This window comes from Mesoplodon bidens, assembly GCF_964165515.1.
Source record: "Mesoplodon bidens genome assembly, chromosome: 4".
Classification (NCBI taxonomy): domain Eukaryota; kingdom Metazoa; phylum Chordata; class Mammalia; order Artiodactyla; family Ziphiidae; genus Mesoplodon; species Mesoplodon bidens.
The window spans coordinates 138,952,244-138,971,625 of record NC_138160.1 but is presented as its reverse complement, the minus strand read 5'-3'; the positions used below and the strand labels follow the sequence as shown (position 1 = coordinate 138,971,625).

Here is a 19,382-nt window from a genome sequence, read left to right as displayed (position 1 = left end):
GCGTTCCTGTAGGGCTGATCAGGACCAACGTCCTCTGTGGAGCCCTTGGATCCGGACCTCCATCCCCCGTGGGACCAGATCAGTTGTGAACCCCATACTCCGGTGCCCCATAGGGTCCATTCGGTCAGGACCCCCGTCCTCTATCGAGCTGTCATGATCCCAGGCCTCTGTAAATCATGACTTCTGTGCCGCGCAAGGAATCCCGTCCTCCGAGGGAACCGCTCAGTCGGGACCCCCGCCCCGGGTAGTGTCTGCCTAGTGGGGATCCCGCCTTCCGTGGGTCCCAGGAGGAGGCCCTTTTGGAGTACAACAGTCGGGGCGTCCATGCCCGGTAGAGCCCACTGCATCAGGACTCATTCCCCTATGCATTTCAATGATCAGGGGGCACCGTTTCTCCAGAAGCCGCATCCGAGAGCCCAGCCCAGCAGAAGGGAAAGCTGCTGTGCTAGTGCTCTGGCTGGCTGGTCTCTCACGCATGCGCGAAAGGCTTCCAATCCTTTACCCAACCCTGCCCCAGATGGGCCCGCCCCTTGGGTGACGCCCCGCCCTTTCTTGGTTACCCTCCCCAGGCCTTCCTAGCAAGGAGCGGCGCTCGCTCTTTCTTTAGGGGGCTTGGCCTGCAGAAGGCGGGACCCTGCCTGCCTTGGTCTTTGATTGGTCCAGCCCTCTCCAGAGCTGCTTCGAGATTGGTCGGCTCGTGTTCCTCTCCCCTCCCTTCCCGAGGCTTCCGCTTCCTGTTCTGACGGACGCTCCGGCAGTAACAATGATCGGGGACATCCTGCTGTTTGGGTAATTATGGGGGCCAGAGGATGGGACCTGAGGGCCCGACAGGGTGGGGGCGGTCCAGGTAACCGCATTCTCCCTCTGCAGGACGCTGTTGATGAACGCCGGGGCGGTGCTCAACTTTAAGCTGTGAGTAGGCCGCGTTGGACCGTGGCTCCATCCGGGGGACCCGTAGCCCCGCCTTCGCGAGCGTGAGCACGCCCTACGCCACCGGCCCCGCCCCCAGGTCCCAGCCCCAAGTTCCGCCTCCAACCGCGTCCATCCTTTTGTGACTCTCCGCGCCGCCGACATTTGAACTCCGGACTCTCGGTTCCCCCGGCATCCCTCTGCTCGCACCCATGAGAGCCTCAGACCCATCCCCCGAGAATCTCTTAGCCCTAATCTGTACCCGAAGCCCCGCACCTGGTTCCCTCGAACCACTCCACCCCGTCGGTGGCTGCAGGCATGGCTGTGATTGGCTGGGCAAGGGGTGGCCCAGGGAACATCACTGAACCGCTCAAAAGAGGTCACACAGCAAGCCAACGGTAGGGCTAGAGCTCCCCTCTGAGCTGGGGATCAGGGCCCGGGGACTAAGTGGTCTGTTTGTCCTATTGAAAGTGGTCGCTGTCTGCTTCTCTTTGTAGGAAAAAGAAAGACACGCAAGGCTTTGGGGAGGAGTCGAGGGAGCCCAGCACAGGTAAGGCCTCCTTTCTGTACTCTGGAATTGGTACATTTCAGAGAGGACAGTTCTTTTTCACCGGTTTTCTTTTAGGGGTGTGTGTGTGTGTGTGTGTGTGCGTGCGTGCGTGCGTGTGCGCGCACCTGAGTTTGTGCTGGTCCTTCTACCCACCTCTGTCATCCACTGCTTTCTCCTACCAGACCTCCCTGCATAGGTCAGCACTCATATCACTTCTTACAGTTATAATTTTCTTTTATGTATGCTGTCATCTGGCTAATATCTAGCTCTCACACTTGACCTTAGGCTCCAGAGAAGAGGCTCCAGCTTGTTTTGGCTCATCTGTGTCCTTGCAGTTCAGCATTCCAGCATGAATGAATGAATGAGTGAATGAACAGCCTATTGTTTCCAGAATGCTGTAGACCTGTTTGTTTAATTTTCAATTAGATTAGCTTTCAAATAAATCAGAAGATGTCATATAAAGATTCAGATGTATGATTTTTCAAGAAAAATTGGAACATTCTACAACTTGGGGTTCAAGCGACCTTTTGACACCTGTTGAATAGGAGTTGAGAAGCAGGACCCCACTGAAGCCGGGCCTGTGGCCTCTACCTCATCCCAGCCCCCGCCCCCTCATCTTTGTATCATTTCACATGACTGGCCCCTGGAGGCCCTAGAATATATACTTCCTGCTAAATTGACACATATGACTATTTGGAGTCTAATGGGACCTGTACGTGACTATTGTATCCATTCATTCATTCGTTCACCAAACATTTATTGAACACTTATTATGTACCAGCCACTGTGCTAGATGCTGGGGACACAGCAGGGAACAAGACAGAAGTAATTCATGCCTTTGGGTTGTACTCCTATGGTGTGGGACAGACAGTGAAGAAAAAGATGTCGGGAGGATAGCAATGGGGTTGCTGCTCTGGCTGGGTTGTGTGGAGGGAAGGCCCTCTGAGGAGGTGGCATTGCGGCCAAGGTGGTGGGTGCTATGATGGAGCATTGCATGAGGACAATTGGAACCCAAAGGGGCAGCGAATCTGAAGGCAGTCTGACAGCTCCCCTTTATTGGGGGCCTGCTGGGTGGTGGCTGCCTTGTTAGGTACCTCCTATGGGTGTTTCACTCCACCTCCATTTCTAAAAGGTAAGGAGCATTTTCCCATTTTACAGATGAGGAAACTCAGGCTCAGAGATGTGGCTCAACTTGTTTGTGGCCACACAGCAAATCAGCGACAGCATTGGGATTTGAGCCTGGATTTTTCTGACTTCAGAGGTTGTCCTCTTAATCACTAGACTGTCCGTCTGTTCATTCATGCATTCGTTCAGCAGCTGTATATGTTGCTTACCCACTACGTGGAAGGCACTATTCCAGCCCCTGGGGCTGTGATCTATAGATATGAGTTGGAGCTATGGTAGGTGGGAGATTGGCCATGTGGGCTCGAAAGTGGTGGGAGCATTGGTGACAAGGATAGTCAGAACGGTGGCTTCCCTCTGATCGGGGGCTCCCTGCTAGGCTCCTTCAAACTAGGACTCTGTGTTGGCGGTTGCCCCTGTAGATCATGCTCCTCTCCCTCCATCTTCTGCCTGGCTGACCCCTAATATCACACTGGCTTCATTTATTGAGAGTGTCCTATATATCAGGCACTGTGCTGCAGTCTTCCCAGTCCCCCATCATCCCCATTTACACAGGAGGAAATTGGGGCATATGTAGGCCCAGGTCACCTGTGTGGAAGGTCAGTAAACCCCAGCCCACGTTTTTTTTGGCTGCGTTGGGTCTTCGTTGCTGTGCGCTGGCTTTCTCTAGTTACAGGAAGCCGGGACTCCTCTTTGTTGCAGTGTGGGAGCTTCTCATTGCAGTGGCTTCTCTTGTTGCAGAGCATGGGCTCTAGGCGTGTGGGCTCTAGAGCACAGCCTCAGTAGTCATGGCGCATGGGCTTAGTTGCTCCACGTCATGTGGGATCTTCCTGGACCAGGGATCAAACCCGTGTCCCCTGCATTGGCAGGCAGATTCTTAATCACTGCACCACCAGGGAAGTCCCCAGCTCACATTTAAGGTTGGCATTTACACACTTTCCCAGTGAGTCTTCTTCTGACCCCACCCCTGTCCCGATGCATGCCAGGTTGGGTTCCCCCATTATAGCTCCCATGGCACTTGTCTAGTGAGTAATCAGGTGTGTGGTTACTTGCTTAGTATTTGTCCTCCCTCTGAGCTCCTTAGGGCAGGGACACGTGTCTCATTCCTCCCTGTATCCCCTGCACTCAGCTACTCCCTGGGATGAGTGGCCTTTAGTCAGTGTTTGTTCATGGTAAGAGAGGCCATTTTTGTGATCCTGGGCTCAGAGAAGGGCCTTGCCAAGCAGTACCTTGCAGACGTTCTGGGAACGGATCTGTCTCTGACATTTGCAGTCTGTGCTGGACCAACACTTATATAGGCTATGCTACATGTCGCTAACCCCATGGCTTAGACAACACTGGACTTGTCTAAACCATGTAGAGCAACACCTTGTGCTCTTCATGTGCTTGGATGGTGCAGCAGTGCCAGGTGGCGGTCATGTTGGGTTGCTTTGGAAGTTTCTGAGCTGCCCAGTGTTCCAGCTCTGGTCTGTGGATGACACTTCGGGTAACACCCTTGTAGATCATCTAATCTGGATCCGTTCACTTCATTCTGGAGGCCTCAAGAGGCTGGGCAATCAACTCAAAACCCCAGAGGAAGATCCTGGAACCCGAGTCTCTGGAGTCTTTTTTTTTTTTTTTTTTAATTAATTAATTAATTAATTTAGTTATTTTTGGCTGTGTTGGGTCTTCGTTTCTGTGCAAGAGCTTTCTCCAGTTGCGGCAAGCGGGGGCCACTCTTCATCGCGGTGCGCAGGCCTCTCACTATTGTGGCCTCTCGTTGCAGAGCACAGGCTCCAGACGTGCAGGCTCAGTAGTTGTGGCTCACGGGCTTAGTTGCTCCGCGGCACGTGGGATCTTCCCAGACCAGGGCTCGAACCCATGTCCCCTGCATCAGCAGGCAGATTCTCAACCACTGTGCCACCAGGGAAGCCCCTTTTTTAAAAAATTAATTAATTTATGGCTGCGTTGGGTCTTCGTTACTGCACACGGGCAGTGGGGGTGGCTACTCTTCGTTGCAGTGTGCAGGCTTCTCATTGTGGTGGCTTCTCTTGTTGCAGAACACGGGCTCTAGGTGCGTGGGCTCAGTAGTTGTGGTTCGCGGGCTCTAGAGTGCAGCCTCAGTATTTGTGGTGCACGGGCTCAGTTGCTCCACGGCATGTGGGGTCTTCCCCAACCAGCGCACGAACCCGTGTCCCCTGCATTGGCAGGCGGATTCTTAACCACTGTGCCACCAGGGAAGTCCCTCTGGAGTCTTAATGTACCAAATTCCCTCTTCTTGGAGTGGTTTCTGTTCCTTGGCATCAGAGGAGACTAGAGTTAGTCGTCACCAAAGCAGAACTGCCATTTTACTTGCCTGAATTAGTATGCTTTTTCAGTTGTAAACACTGAAAACCAGCTCAAAGTGGTTAAAGCAAATTGAAACATCAAAGGATAGAATGGTCCTTGGGCACACGTGGATTCAGGGCTTAAACTGGCTCTCCAGCTTGTGACCCTCCCCAGCTCTCTTTTCCTCCTGGGTTGGTTTTACTATCAGGCTGGCTTGTGTTGACAAAGATGACCCTAGAGCAGGGCTTGGCACAATTTTCTGTAGAAGGCCAGATCATAAATAGTTTAGGCTTTGTGGGCCATAGAGTCTCTGGTGCAACAGTTCACCTCTGTAAATTGAAAGTAGTCATGGATAATATGTAAATGAGCAGGCATAGCTGTATTTTAATAAAACTTTATGGCTGTTGAAATTTGAGTTTCATGTAATTTTTGTGGCTCACAAAATACTTTGTTGTTGTTGTTTTTAACCATTAAAAAGTATAAAAAACATTCTTCACTCATGGGCTATACAGAAGTAGGTGGCAGAGGCCAGCTTTGGCCTACAGGCCATGGTTTGCACCCTGCCTTAGAGGACTGGGCCTACATCTTTGCAGTCCAGCTAGCCTGGCGGAAAGCAAGTTCCTCTTTCCCGGTAGTTCGAGCAAAAGTCCCAGGGCTGGCTCTCATTGGACAGACTGGGGTCACGTGCCCTTCCCTGAGCCAATCAGAGGCTGAGTGCTTGGTCCTCTCAGGGGGTTGGTCAGTGGCAGCTATAGCCTGAGTGCTCAGGGCTGGGGAACAGAGGCGGCCCAAATGAAAAGCCATGCTGCCATTGAAACATGGGGGCAGTGGGTGTGGGGTAGGCAGAAGCACACTGCAGCCGTGACAACAGAAATGTTAGCACTGCTTGTGAAAATGCTTTCTGACTTTCCAGGTGACAACATCCGGGAGTTCTTGCTGAGCCTCAGATATTTTCGAATCTTCATCGCCCTATGGAATGTCTTCATGATGTTCTGCATGATCGTGTAAGTCCAGCCTGCCTCTCTCCTTCATTGTCATTATCCTCAGGGTCGTTCTCCAGAATGACCCTCTGATGGTCGTTTTTTGTCCTCCCAGTCTGCACTTTTGTGTAATGCTTTCTGCTTTCAAAGTAAGAACTCTCCACACTAGAGAGGTAACTGGGGTCTGTAGGAATTAAACTATGTCACTGCAGTCCAGGCTGGAGCTTCAATTGGAACATGGCATTCTTCAAGTCCTGGCTGTGCCTGGTGCCTCAGCAGAGGCTGCCAAGAGATGCCTTCCCCTGAGCCCATGGCTCCATCACCTCTCGCCAGCTCTGTTGATTGTGCTTAGCCTATACTTGGCGTTGGCCAAAGTGGAAAATACGTCTTGAAAGGCCAGCGTGCTGCCGGGTCTTGCTCCCAGCCTGCTGGAAGCCAGCAGAAGTGTATTCAGGCTTTATTTCTGTTTTTTATGCCTATTTTATTTTCTCATTAGGCTTAAAAAATCCAATTGGATTGGTTTTGCTTTCAGTGTCAGGACCATGCTGTTAGTGAATTATGAGACTCATAGTAAACAGACTCGGAAAAAAACAAGGAGAATCTGGGGTTCTGGGCCAGGCTGTGCCCATCTCCATGTGCTTCCCCTAAAGAGGAAGAGAGTGAAAAGTTGGCTGTCTTGAGTCATTGAGATGCTGAATTTGGGGTTGCTGTGCAGTCCTTGTGCCAGCCCAGTGGCTGTTTGAGGGTACGATTCCAGGACTTAGGAGATCAGGGGAGGAGGGGTTTCTGTGCTGCTGGAGAGTATTTTAGAGCCCGGAATGAGGGCTGTAATGTATGCCCAGAGAGGCCCTTTTTGGGAGCTCAGATGAGGCCTGCCTAGGTACAGAGAGGGCTCATGAAGAGATCAAGGAGTTTGCAGAAGAGTGTATGAAGTATAACTAGCTCTCACGGGAAGTAGAAGTGTTGTGAGGCTCCTCCAGCCTTTGTCTCTCTAGATTCCCACCTATCCATTCATTCATTTATTTATTCAAAACTGTCTTTTGAGGGCTGTGCTCTGGGATTACAGTTGAGACCAAAACAGCCATAGTCCCTGCCTTCAGCGAATGCACAGAATAACAGGGATGTCAAATAAGCAAATAGGGGGAAAAATCAGTTGTGAGGTGGAGAATTGGAAGGGGGCTCCCAGTTTAGGAGGGTCAGGGAGAGGTTCTCTGAGAAGATGCCATTCAAATCAAGACCTACAGAACGAGAGGAAAGCCTGCCATTTGCAGAGCTGGAGAGAGGCACAGTAGCACCAGAAGCAGCATTGGCAGAGGTCCTGGGGCAGAGAAGAACTCGGTGTGTTTTCATCATTTTATTCTTTTCTGTCCATTGGCTTCATCGTCCTCTCTCACCTGACTAGCTACTTTTACTGCTCTACCTGCTGGCCTGTGACAAGGATGGTAGCCTCAGGCTTTGTGACCTCCCAGCTCAGCCCAAGGCTAGCTTAGCCAGTAGCCCAGTGTCCTGATTTTGATTTCTGGGAGTATCTAGGTGTCACCCAGATCTACTTGGATTGGGGGTTCCTGCTTCCAGCCACTTAGGTCAGGGGGTCAGCAAACCACAGCCCATGGGCCATATCTACCCTCTGCCTATTTTCATGAATGAAGTTTTCATGAATGGAGCCCATGTCTGTCACTGCTTTTGCACTACAATGGCAAGGTTGGACCATTTTGACAGGCTTACAAAGCCTGAACTACTTACTGTGTGGCTTTTTACAGCTCCCTGACCTAGGCCAGCTCTTTCAGCACATGCCGTGAGTGAGGGAAGCTTTTCTCCAGAAAGGGCTCTGTCAGGGAGGCAGTGACTGGCTTTTTCAGGATATCAAAAACTGGAAATCATCTAAGTCTCCAAGAACAGGAGAAGAGTCAGGTAACTCGAAGGACACCGATATGACCAACTGACACAATACCATCATTGATAATGTGCCTGAAGGTTCTGTCTACACAGGAGAATGGTTTGAAAGTAAAGAAGGTCGGATGTCACCTGTATGCACACTCTGGTGTCAGTTGTGACTTGCACGCAGTAAACATTGAATAAATGCTGAGTGGGTGTGTGAGGGAAATAACTTCCAGTGAGAGAGTTGGAAGGATCTACTCCAGACTGTCCACGGAGGTGACCGTGCTGTGACTGCTGAGGAAGTTAGTGGGCTCAAGGGATAGTTTGCTATTCCCTGTACTAACTTCTGTATTGTTGGAGCTGAGCTCAATTGGAAATTTTAAAAAGTCATGAAAAACTTGAAATACAGGGAGAAAGGTGTCTGAACGTTTAGAGACCAAGGGCACTGATATCTGTGACTTTGAAACTTGAAAAATAAGGTAGATGGATCAATGGATAGATACACAGTAAAGCAAAGCATTAATTGCAGGTGGTGTGTATGTGGGTGTTTGCTGAACTGTTATAACTCTTCTGTATATTGAAATCTTCATTAAAAAAGTATGGGCGGGGAGAAGATAGGGAGAAAATGAGAGTGTCAAACCATGGAAAAGGGTTTTAATAAGTAAAAAGTGGAAGTCAGTCTTCACAATTCAGTATTTTGTAGTATTTTCATATGGTTGTGCAACCATCACTACTCTCTAATTCTAGAATATTTTCATCCCCCTCAAAGGGAAACCCAGTACCCATTAAGCATTTCCTTCCCATTCCTCCCTCCCCCAGCCTTGGGCAACCATTGATCTCCTTTCTGTCTCTATGGATTTGCCTATTCTGGGTATTTCATGTTGATGGAATCATACAGTATATGGCTTTTTGTGTCTGGCCTCCTTCATTCAGCATAATGTCTTCTAGACTCTTCCATATTGTAATGTTTATCAGTATTTCATTCCTTTCTGTGGCTGAATAATAGTCCATTGTATGGATATGCCACAGTTTATCTGCTCATCAGTTGATGGATATTTGCAGTGTTTCCATTTTGAATAATGCTGATATAAACACCTGTGGACAAGTTTTTGTGCAGACTTAAGTTTTCAGTTCTCTGGTATATAACCAGGAGTGGAATTGCTGGGTCATATGGTAACTATATTTATCCTTTCGAGGAACTGCCAGACTATTTTCCAAAGTAGCTGCAGCAATTTTCATTCCCATCAGCAGGGTATGAGGGGTCCAGTTTCCCGACATCCTTGCCAATACTTGCTATTGTCAGTTTTTTTGATTATAGCCATCGTAGTGGATGTGAAGTTTGATTTGCATTTCCCCAATGGTTAATGACATTGAGCTTTCATGTGTTCATTGGCCATTTGTATATCTTCTTTGGTGAAATGTCTTCAGATCCTTTGCCCATTTTTTAGTTAGGTTATTACTGAATTGTAGTTCTTTTTATGTTCTGGATACCAGTCCCTTATCAGATATATGATTTGCAAGTATTTCCTCCTATTTGGTGGATTGTCTTTTCAGTTTTTTTGTTTTTTTTTTTTGCGGTACACGGGCCTCTCACCGCTGTGGCCTCTCCCGTCAGGGAGCATAGGCCCTGGACGCGCAGGCTCAGCAGCCATGGCTTACGGGCCCAGCCTCTCCGCGGCATGCGGGATCCTCCCGGACCGGGGCACGAACCCATGTCCCCTGCATCGGCCGGCGGACCCTCAACCACTGCGCCACCAGGGAAGCCCATCTTTTCAGTTTTTTGATGGTGTCATTTGAAGTGCAAAATTCTACAATTTTGATTAAGTCCTATGTATCTCTTTCTTTTGTTGCTTGTTCTTTTTGTTATAGCTAAGAAGTCATTGCCTAACCCAAGATTATAAGGATTTACACCTAAGTTTTCTTCTAAAAGTTTTATAGTTTTAATAGTAGGTCTGTGATCCACTTTGAGTTAATTTTCATATATGGTGTGAGGTAGGGATCCAACTTCATTCTTTTGCATGTGGTGACCCAGTTGTTCCTGCCCCATCTGTTATTTTTTCAAATAACCTTTTTATTTTGGAAAGAATTTAGATGTATAGAAATGTTGCAAAGGTAACACAGAGAGTTCCCATATATAATTGAGCCTTGAACAACATGGGGGTTAGGGGTGCCGACCCACCTCACAGTCGAAAATCTGAGTATAACTTTACAGTTGGCCATCCGTATCTGCAGTCCTGCTTCCATAGATTCAACCAACCTTGGATTGTGTAGTACTGCAGTATTTACGATTGAAAAAAATCCACGTATAAGTGGGCTGGCGCTGTTCAAACCTGTGTTGTTCAAGGGCCAACTGTGTATCTTTTTAACAATTCTGTGGTTTTCCCCTGTAGGCCTGTATCATAACCTATTCCCAAACTTCATGAACATTTATACAGTTTCTAGGCCTTTTCTATTCCAGATTTTCTTCAGTTAACAGAGTTATCTCTAATAATCATTTGTTTACTCAAAGGTCTTTTTATTTATGAAAGTCACCATTGACTTGCAGTGATAGAGAATGGGCTAAAATAAAATGTTACAGATTCATACCAAGTAGATACTTTTTAAAAGAGTTACTTTTTTTTTAGGTGTACAGTTTGGCAGTGGTAAGTGTGTTCACATTGTTGTGTAACAGAGAGTTACTTACAAAATCAGAAAATGATGTAAAATAATCTTAGTGATAGTCACCAGAAAATATTTCCTGAAAGTGTTTTCAAGGCAACTGCTTCCCATCCTCATGGATGTTTCTGCCCTCTGACTTTTCCAGGCTCTTTGGCTCCTGAGCTCCAGGTATAGAACCGGAAACACACCTTCTCAGAGTGTCTCTTGCTCCATTCCTGACGACATCAAGAATGTTTCTGACCAGAAAACCAGTGACCTTCCCAGAAAGTCCAAGCTTGTGGTGGGTGGAAAAAATGTTCGCCAAGATGAACACAGTTTCCCAGCCACATCACTGTTTTCTTTTCAAAGATATTTTCACTTTGATCTCTGCCTTGAAATGCTGTCTACTTAAGAGTTTGAAGAGTGTTTATGTGAGGGGCCGTGGTATCTAGATTGTTTAATCAGATCAGAATCCCTCTTCTACCAAACTTTCGCTGGAAACCCATTTCTGGGTATTTCTTGGTTTATTGTTAATAACCATCCTTTTTTGGTTCAAATTATACAGATTTTTAAAAATCTTTTGTATCCAGGGATATGAAGCAGAAAGGTTAGCTTTTAAGTTTGATGCAGCCTCTTATTGGACTGCATTTGTGAGGAGTGAACGAGTTCATTGTTGTTGGGTCTGTGTCCAAATTCCTTCCCCATCCCAATGGGCTCTGCTTGGCCACTGCATGCTGCTGAGGTTGTCCCCAGGACTTGAAGGGTGAAGTGTCATGGGTTCCTGGGGAAGAGAGGTGCAGAGCAGTTGGCAGGGTGGATGGGGGTTTTATGAGAAACTTTGCCTTGCCTTGAAGCCCTCTATTAAAGTAACTTTTGGGGCCATTAATTGTATAGTTTTTAGAATGAGAGTGATTTATGTGGTGATATTGGGACCCAGTTCTGAAAGCTTGGGTTTTGGGGTCTGTTTTTCAAGTGGATGATTTCAAGGTTGAAAAACAAGCCTCACTGGAGGAAATACAGCATTTTGCATAGAAGCTTCTTTGAAAGGGAGTCCTGGTTTAATCGCCAACATGACATTTGGGTGGTCAGTACCTGGATCCTACAGGTGTTTGATTTGTTTGTTGTGGTTTTGAAATCCTAACTTGCAGGTAACCTGGTGGGAGGAAAAAATAAATATGCAGGCTCTTAGAACTAAAGAGCATTGAAAATAAAGCTCATTTCTAAAAAGGACCTTTTGTTTATACATTTTTTAACCAAGAAGTCCTTTGTAAATTTTTTTTATTTTTGATACTTTCATTGGGTTTTTTAAAAAATTATTGAATATAGTTGATTTAAAATGTTGTGTTAATTTCTGCTGTAGAAGTTGACTTTCAATTTGAGTTGTTTCAAATTACACTGTGGGAAACACCTAGGATTCATTTATTGTGGAGGCTGTCAAAAAGTCAGAAAAGAGGCAACGTTAGATACTCCTTTTCAGTTTTTGTTCAATAAATGTTGGGCAGGAATTGGGCAAATACGATTTTGACGGGCTGCACCTGGAAGAATCAAACGAGTTAGTGATAATGGTGGGATTTTGCTAGGCCAGGGTCAAGTCCACTTGTCCTGCTGCTCAGCTAATTCATTCTACTTCATAGCTTCTGTAATTTATTCCCTCGTCAAATCTGGGCCGAGTATCACCCCGTGGTTTGTACGTAGCAGGGAACAGGGCTGCTGAATCGAGCTTCGCGCAGGCCAGTGTTCTTGTCAGCAGGAACGGACGTGCCAAGATCTTGGCTGGTCAGTCCTCAAGCCATATGAATGATGTGAGGAAACCTCCCTGCCTTATTCAGACCGGTGCTGAGGTTTCAGTGAGGTGAGGCATTTGTGTGTCGTGGGGATGAATCGAGCTTGGAGAAGAGAATGCGGTCATTGAGATTTTGTTTCAATAGTTGTATTTTTCACCAGAGAACTATTTTCTCATTGTTCATTTCTCATAAGCAGTGGAGCTGTGGGGGATGCACATCAAAGGCTGTTGTACATTTTTAAAGTGGCAACTCATGGGTGTGTATCTTTAGGAGGCTTTTCAAGAACCCACGCTGGCACCAAAGGTTACCCAAGTTTGAATTTTGAGTGCGGAGGGTCCCACAGCTTGTAAGTGCTCATGTTCTGGGTCAGTTAGATGTGAGTTCAAATCCCATCTCTGCTTCTTGCTCATGGGGCCTTGGCTGGTTATTTCTCCTCTCTAAGCCTCAGTTTCCACATCTTTAAAATGGGCCTGAAAGTCAAACCTACTGGTGTTATTAAAAGGTTCAGTGAGCTTGAAGGTGAGCCAGGTGCTTGACTGGTTGGCGCCCAGTAAGCACTCAGTACCTATGGGTGTCCTCACTGCCTGAATTGTCTCTCTTCTTGCCTACATTCATTCAGGCAGTCCACACACAGACTGTTAAAGGAGCAATCACATCATTTAAAAAAATTGGAAACAATTTCCACCATGGAAAACCTTTTCCTGTCTTCCCATTCCTTTTCTAGCATTTTTCTTATACATATTGGTATATTCGACATAGTTCCAACAGTGGTAAGGCAATTTGGGTTCTGCTGTTTTGTTTTGTTTGGTTTGGTTTGGTTTTTTGTTTGTTTTTTTTTGCGGTACGCGGGCCTCTCACTGCCGTGGCCTCTCCCCCTGCGGAGCACAGGCTCCGGACGCGCAGGCCCAGCGCCATGGCTCATGGGCCCAGCTGCTCCGCGGCATGCGGGATCCTCCCAGACCGGGGCACGAACCCGTGTCCCCTGCATCGGCAGGCGGACTCCCAACCACTGCGCCACCAGGGAAGCCCTGTTTTGTTTTTTTTTTTAAGTTAAAATGTAGTTGATTTACAATGTTTCAGGTGTACAGCAAAGTGATTCTGTTATACATATATATATATATATATATATTCTTTTTCCTATTCTTTTCCATTATAGGTTATTACAAGGTGTTGAATGTAGTTCCCTGTGCTATACAGTAGATCCTCGTTGTTTATCTGTTTTATGTATAGTAGTGTGTATCTGTTAATCCCAAACTCTTAATTTATTCTTTTCCCCTTTGGTAACCATAATTTTTTTTTCCATGTCTGTGAGTCTCTGCTGTTTTCATTTTGACATCATTTCCTTCATATTTTCTGGGCTGCCAGAGAGGCTTCATGGGTCTCATTTTTAACTATCGTGCAGCATCAATAAATCTCTTTTTAACCTTGGCCCTCTCATATGTACTTTGAACTTGTACTTTATCCACTGTTATAAATGCCACTGCGGTCACCATTGTTGTGACCTTTGCTGGCTTCCCTCACTGGTACTTCCCAGAGTACCCGGGAAGGCTACATCGTCATGTACTACCACTGTAGCTTTAGTGGCTTTTGTTTGTTTTATTTTGTTTTAAAGTTTCTTACTACCAATGCATGTTCATTGTAGAAAAATTATGAAGTCCAGCTTTGCTGTAAGGGAAAAAATCAGCCGTAATCACTTTTCCCCAGAGAGCATCACTCTGGGTACACATTCCTCTGGCTCTTTCTCTATGCATGTGCACTGGGTATGGTAGATACCTTTTCTCTATCCAGATGGTATCTTTGTTCTTCTGGCCTGCTTTTCTCACCTGATAATATGAGCACATTTCTGTATTTTTACCATTCTTAATAATTGCAAATAAGCCATTGTAAGGACATACCATAATTATTTTAACTAGTCCCCAGCTGATGGAGACTTGAGTTGTCTCTAGTGTTTGTCTATTATAAATAACACAGCAGTGAACATCTCAGTGTATCATCCCTAATGGCTTTTTGGGGTCACTTTAAAAAAGAGAGCCATACGCAATATCTTGTAATAACCTATAATGGAAAGGAATCTGAAAAATCTATATATAGTATGTATTTATGTATTACTGAATCACTTTGTGGTACACTTGAAACTAACACAACATTGTAAATTATATTTCGAAAAAACTGATATAAAAAAACAGTCCATCTTAAAAAAAAGGATGGTAAAATGACTAAACTTATTAAAGAAACTTGCATTTAAAAAAAAAAAGAGAAATCCATGTTGACAGCTTTAGGCTAAGAACCCTCCGCCCCCAAAAACACATCTTTGACAACTTACTTCTTTGCCTTTATTTACTTAATGTTCATTCGTTCCTATACATGTATGTTTATGCATACATACATACATACGTACATACATCTCAAAGACCTTGGTTCTAAGTCCCTGTCGTCTCTGACTGGGAGCGATGTCCCGGCCACTTAAGCAGATTAATTTTGCTTAATCTGTAAGGATGAGGTTTTCAGCTCCACCCAGATAACTGTTTCTTTATGTAAGCAACAGCAGTTGACATTACACCAGCTGGCTTTCCACCTTGGCCTTGGTAGTTAAGGATCTTAACCACCATCTAAGTAATAAATGCCCACTATTGCTCATCCTGGAGAGTGTTACATAGAGTTGCTGCCAAGGTGAGAAGCCGCACGTGGAGAACAAAAAGAAGGTAGAAATTTGCAGCACAAGCCCTGGATGCAAACTTTGGGGTTCATATTGGATATATCCCCTTTTGCTTAGTCCACACTTGACATGTTGAGGAGTGAACCCCGTCTCCTTTCTCTAGGTTTCTCGTTGCACTTCAGTTCCAGATGCTCTAGAGCAGAACTCAGAAACTATGGCCTGCCAGCCAAGTCTGGCCCACTGCTTGTTTTATTGGTACCCAGCCACACCCCTCTGGGTATGTGCTCTGTACAGTTGCTTTGGCTGCTTTCCTGCTACCGTGGTAAGAGTCGCGACAGAGACCGGCCCACATAGCTGAAAGTACTGGCAGTCTGGCCCATTTACGGAACAAATTCGTCGACCCCTGAGCGAAGGGATGATGGAGAGTCTCAAGGTGCCCCTCCCTCCCGAAGCCACTCAGGTGAAATAGTCTGCATGCCTTGTGGTCTGTATTTTAATAAAGACATGTACAAACTTGCTGAAAATGGAGCTGGCCATTTTCAAGTGATGTGGTTAAGAGCAAACCCAATTTTACTTCTTTGGATAGTTAAGGGAGAAATCTCTCCAGGCTCCCTGGGATTCCTCTTAAGTAGCAGGGAGAGATGTGATAATGAGATTGGCTCTCCTCTGAAGTGGTTAGATTAGAAAAGTCAACGAGGCATTTCCTTTTCATGTCAACCATTTTTATTATCTCCTTTTTAACCAAATTTGAGATTATGAAATACTTGACAAACCATCAGGAAAACCTGATGTTTTCCCGCATTGATAAAAGACGAGTGCTGTTTGTGTATAAAGCAAAAGGCATGCTATTGGGCTTCCCTGGTGGCGCAGTGGTTGAGAGTCCGCCTGCCGATGCAGGGGACGCAGGTTCGTGCCCCGGTCCGGGAGGATCCCACATGCCGCCGAGCGGCTGGGCCCGTGATCCGTGGCCGCTGAGCCTGCGCGTCCGGAGCCTGTGCTCCGCAACGGGAGAGGCCACGACAGTGAGAGGCCTGCGTACCGCAAAAAAAAAAAAAAGGCATGCTATTAAAAAAAAAAAGATGTAAATTCTACTTGGGGGTTTGTTTTCACCATTCCCTTGATTTTCATTATGCAGAGGAAGGCACTTTATCCCCTTCAAGGCCCTTTCTGGCACTTGAGAGTTCCTAGAAATGAGTTTGGTAATAACAGGTGTTCCTGGATAAGAAATTGGGCAAAGGGATCTGTAGCAAATTGGAAATTCAAAGTCCACATTTTTCAGTCAGAAAACGGCAAGGGCTCATCATCATCTGGCTCTGTGGCTTTCTTTTTGGCCAGTTGGGTGGTTTTGGATTAGACCAGGGGTTAGCAAGCTGCTGCCCACATCTGGCTCCCCGCCTGTCTTTTTACTGCCCACCACGTGTCTCTTCATGGCCCGGAAGGCAGAATGGTATGTTTTTAAATGGTTGAAAAACAAATCAAGATGAAAATGGAAGGAAATTCACATTTCTTTGTCTATACAGTTTTACAGGAACTCTGTCACACCTATTTGTTTGTGTATCGTCAGTGGCTGCTTTCAAGCTGCAAGAACAGACTTGAGTCCTTGGGACAGAGACCATCTCACCCACAAAACTGTGAACGTATTGACTGGCTGACTTTTCATGGAAAGATTGCCAACCCCTGGACTAGACAATTAAAAAAAAAAAAGACATCTTATGGGTGGATCATATTCATCTGTGTTTATTTTGCATTACTGTGGCTGTTAGTGGTAAATATGGGCCACAAGAATGTATGTGTGTGTGTGTGTGTGTGTGTGTGTGTGTATATATGTATGTATATGTATATATATATACACACACATACATAGAGAGAGAGACTGCTTGGGGAGTTTGTAGAAGTTATTTTAGGGGGAGTAAAGCTTGGGTGCATCTAATTAGAGTTTATTATGTGAATCAGGGAAAAAAGTGGAAAAGAAGGTTGTGGCGGAAGGCAAGATGGAGGTCTGGCTCAGACCTGGGCTCTGTCACTTACAGTGTGACATGGGGCAGCATCTTGGCTTGTTTGTGCCTCCATATCCTTGTCTATGATACAGAGACAGCCTTGACATGTGTGTGTAACCTGCCTGATGTGGGGCAGGCCCTCAAAAAGTGGTGGTCTTTTCATCAGGGTCAGTACATTTATTAAAAGACACTCTCAACAGGGTTTTGTGAGGCTTAAATTAGATGGTGTTTTAGTCTGCTCGGGCTGCCATAACAAAATGTCACAGACTGGGTGAAAACAAAAGACATTTCTTTTCTTATGGTTTCTGGAGGCTGCAAGTCCAAAATCAGGGTGTCAGTAGGGTTGGTTCCTGGTGAGGCCTCTTTCCTCAGCTTGCAGATTACCACCTTGCTGTGTCCTCACATGGCCTTTCCTCTGTGTGCATCCCTGGGATCGCTTTCCTTTTTTTTTTTTTTTTAATTTTTAAAATTTTGTTTTATTTATTTATTTTTGGCTACGTTGGGTCTTCGTTGCTGCGCACGGGCTTTTTCTAGTTGAGTGACAGCTACTCTTCGTTGTGGTGCACAGGCTTGTCATTGTGGTGGCTTCTCTTGTTGTGGACCACAGGCTCTAGGCATGCGGGCTTCAGTAGTTGTGGCACGCGGGCTCAGTAGTTGTGGCTCGTGGGCTCTAGAGTGCAGGCTCAGTAGTTGTGGCACACAGGCTTAGTTGTTCCACGGCATGTGGGATCTTCCTGGACCAGGGATTGAACCCGTGTCCCCTGCATTGGCAGGCAGATTCTCAACCACTGTGCCACCAGGGAAGCCCAGGGGTCTCTCTTCTTATAAGGACACCAGCCATATTGGATTAGGAGCCCACCCTTATGACCTCATTTAACCTTAGTTACCTCTTTAAAGGTTCTGTCTCCACATACAGTTGAATTGGGAGTTGCAGCTTCAACATATGAATTTGGAGGAGGGCACAGTTCAGTCCATAATAGATGGTCAAAGGTCTGGGCTGTAGTAGATATTCAATAGCTGTTAGTTTATCTACTTGGATAATAGTATGCTCTGAAGCATTGAAAATTAAAAAAACAAAAAACTCCATGTGGTCTAGGAAATCTGACCCTGAGAACTGCTAAGAATGGGCCTTGCCTCCTGTTGTTCATGGTCAGTTATTTGCGTGGAAGTGAATGGTGGCTTTCACCACAGTGTCTCAGACTCTGATGTCCCCATGAATCCCCTGGGGCTCGTGGCGAAGTGTGGATTCAACCTAGCAGGCTGGGGGCTCAGGCTGTGAGTCTGTGTTTCTAACCAGCTCCCAGGGGAAGCCTGTGTAGCTGGTCTCTGGACCACACTCTGAGTAGCAAGGGCCTCTGCTATCTGGGGCTCGTGGCGAAGTGTGGATTCCACCTAGCAGGCTGGGGGCTCAGGCTGTGAGTCTGTGTTTCTAACCAGCTCCCAGGGGAAGCCCGTGTAGCTGGTCTCTGGACCACACTCTGAGTAGCAAGGGCCTCTGCTATCTGGGGCTCGTGGCGAAGTGTGGATTCCACCTAGCAGGCTGGGGGCTCAGGCTGTGAGTCTGTGTTTCTAACCAGCTCCCAGGGGAAGCCTGTGTAGCTGGTCTCTGGACCACACTCTGAGTAGCAAGGGCCTCTGCTATCTGGGGCTCGTGGCGAAGTGTGGATTCCACCTAGCAGGCTGGGGGCTCAGGCTGTGATTCTGTGTTTCTAACCAGCTCCCAGGGGAAGCCCGTGTAGCTGGTCTCTGGACCACACTCTGAGTAGCAAGGGCCTCTGCTGTCGGTACAGTAGCCACTAGCCACCTGTGGCTATTTCAGTTTCCATCTCAACGAATTAAAATGAAAAACCCAGTCCCCCAGTCACAAGTAGCTACATTTCACATGTATTTCATGGCAGAAAGCTCTAATTGGGCAGCTCTGCATCTGAAAGAGAGGGTGGTAAGCTTTTTTAGTCAGGGGCCTGTATGAGTTTCCCTGTGGCTGCTGTGACAAATGGCCTTAGACTTCATGGCTTAAAACAATACATTTATTATCTTACAGTTCTGGAGGTCAGAAGTCCAAAACGGGTCTCAATGGGCTAAAATCGAGGTGTTGGCAGAGCTGGTTCCTTCTAGAGGCTGTAGGGGAGAATCCATATCCCTGCCTTTTCCAACTTTTAGAGGCTGCCCGCATCCTTGGTTTGTGGTCCCCCAGCTCCGTTGTCCAAGCCAGCAATGGCTGGTCGACTCTCTCTCATGATGCAATCTCTCTGATTCTGACACTTCTCCTTCCCTCTTGCACACTTAAGACCCCTGTGGTTACACTGGGCCCACCAGGATAATTCAGGAACATCTCTCCATCTTAAGGTCAGCAGAGTAGCAACCTTCCTTCCGTCTGCAACCTTAATTCTCCCTTGCCATCTAACACAATTTATTTACAGTTTCTGAGGATTAGGATGGGGCTATCTTTGGGGGCTGGGGCAGGGGGTGTTATTCTGCCAGACAGTAAATATTTTTGGCTTTGCAGACAACACCATCTCCAAACTACATGACTGGCATTTGCCACACGCAAAACCAAGCAAA

General features: G+C 46.6%; 1 protein-coding gene across 3 annotated transcripts; it reads left to right on the top strand.

Annotated features, from left to right (window-relative positions):
* Positions 1–697: 697 nt before the first annotated feature.
* SMIM7 (small integral membrane protein 7) lies at positions 698–11,613 on the top strand (the record flags this gene model as incomplete). 3 transcript variants are annotated; one of them, XM_081233635.1, is made up of 5 exons in its annotated part: positions 702–789; positions 871–912; positions 1,407–1,459; positions 5,802–5,892; positions 10,550–11,613. In XM_081233635.1, exons 1-5 carry the CDS (start codon positions 764–766, stop codon positions 10,563–10,565), a joined length of 228 nt encoding a protein of 75 aa, XP_081089761.1. In that variant the 5' UTR covers positions 702–763. The 3 variants fall into 3 exon arrangements, with proteins under 3 accessions (XP_081089762.1, XP_081089761.1, XP_081089760.1); XM_081233634.1 differs by having other exon boundaries at positions 734–789; positions 871–1,307; XM_081233636.1 differs by lacking the exon at positions 10,550–11,613 and having other exon boundaries at positions 698–789; positions 5,802–5,896.
* Positions 11,614–19,382: the final 7,769 nt, after the last annotated feature.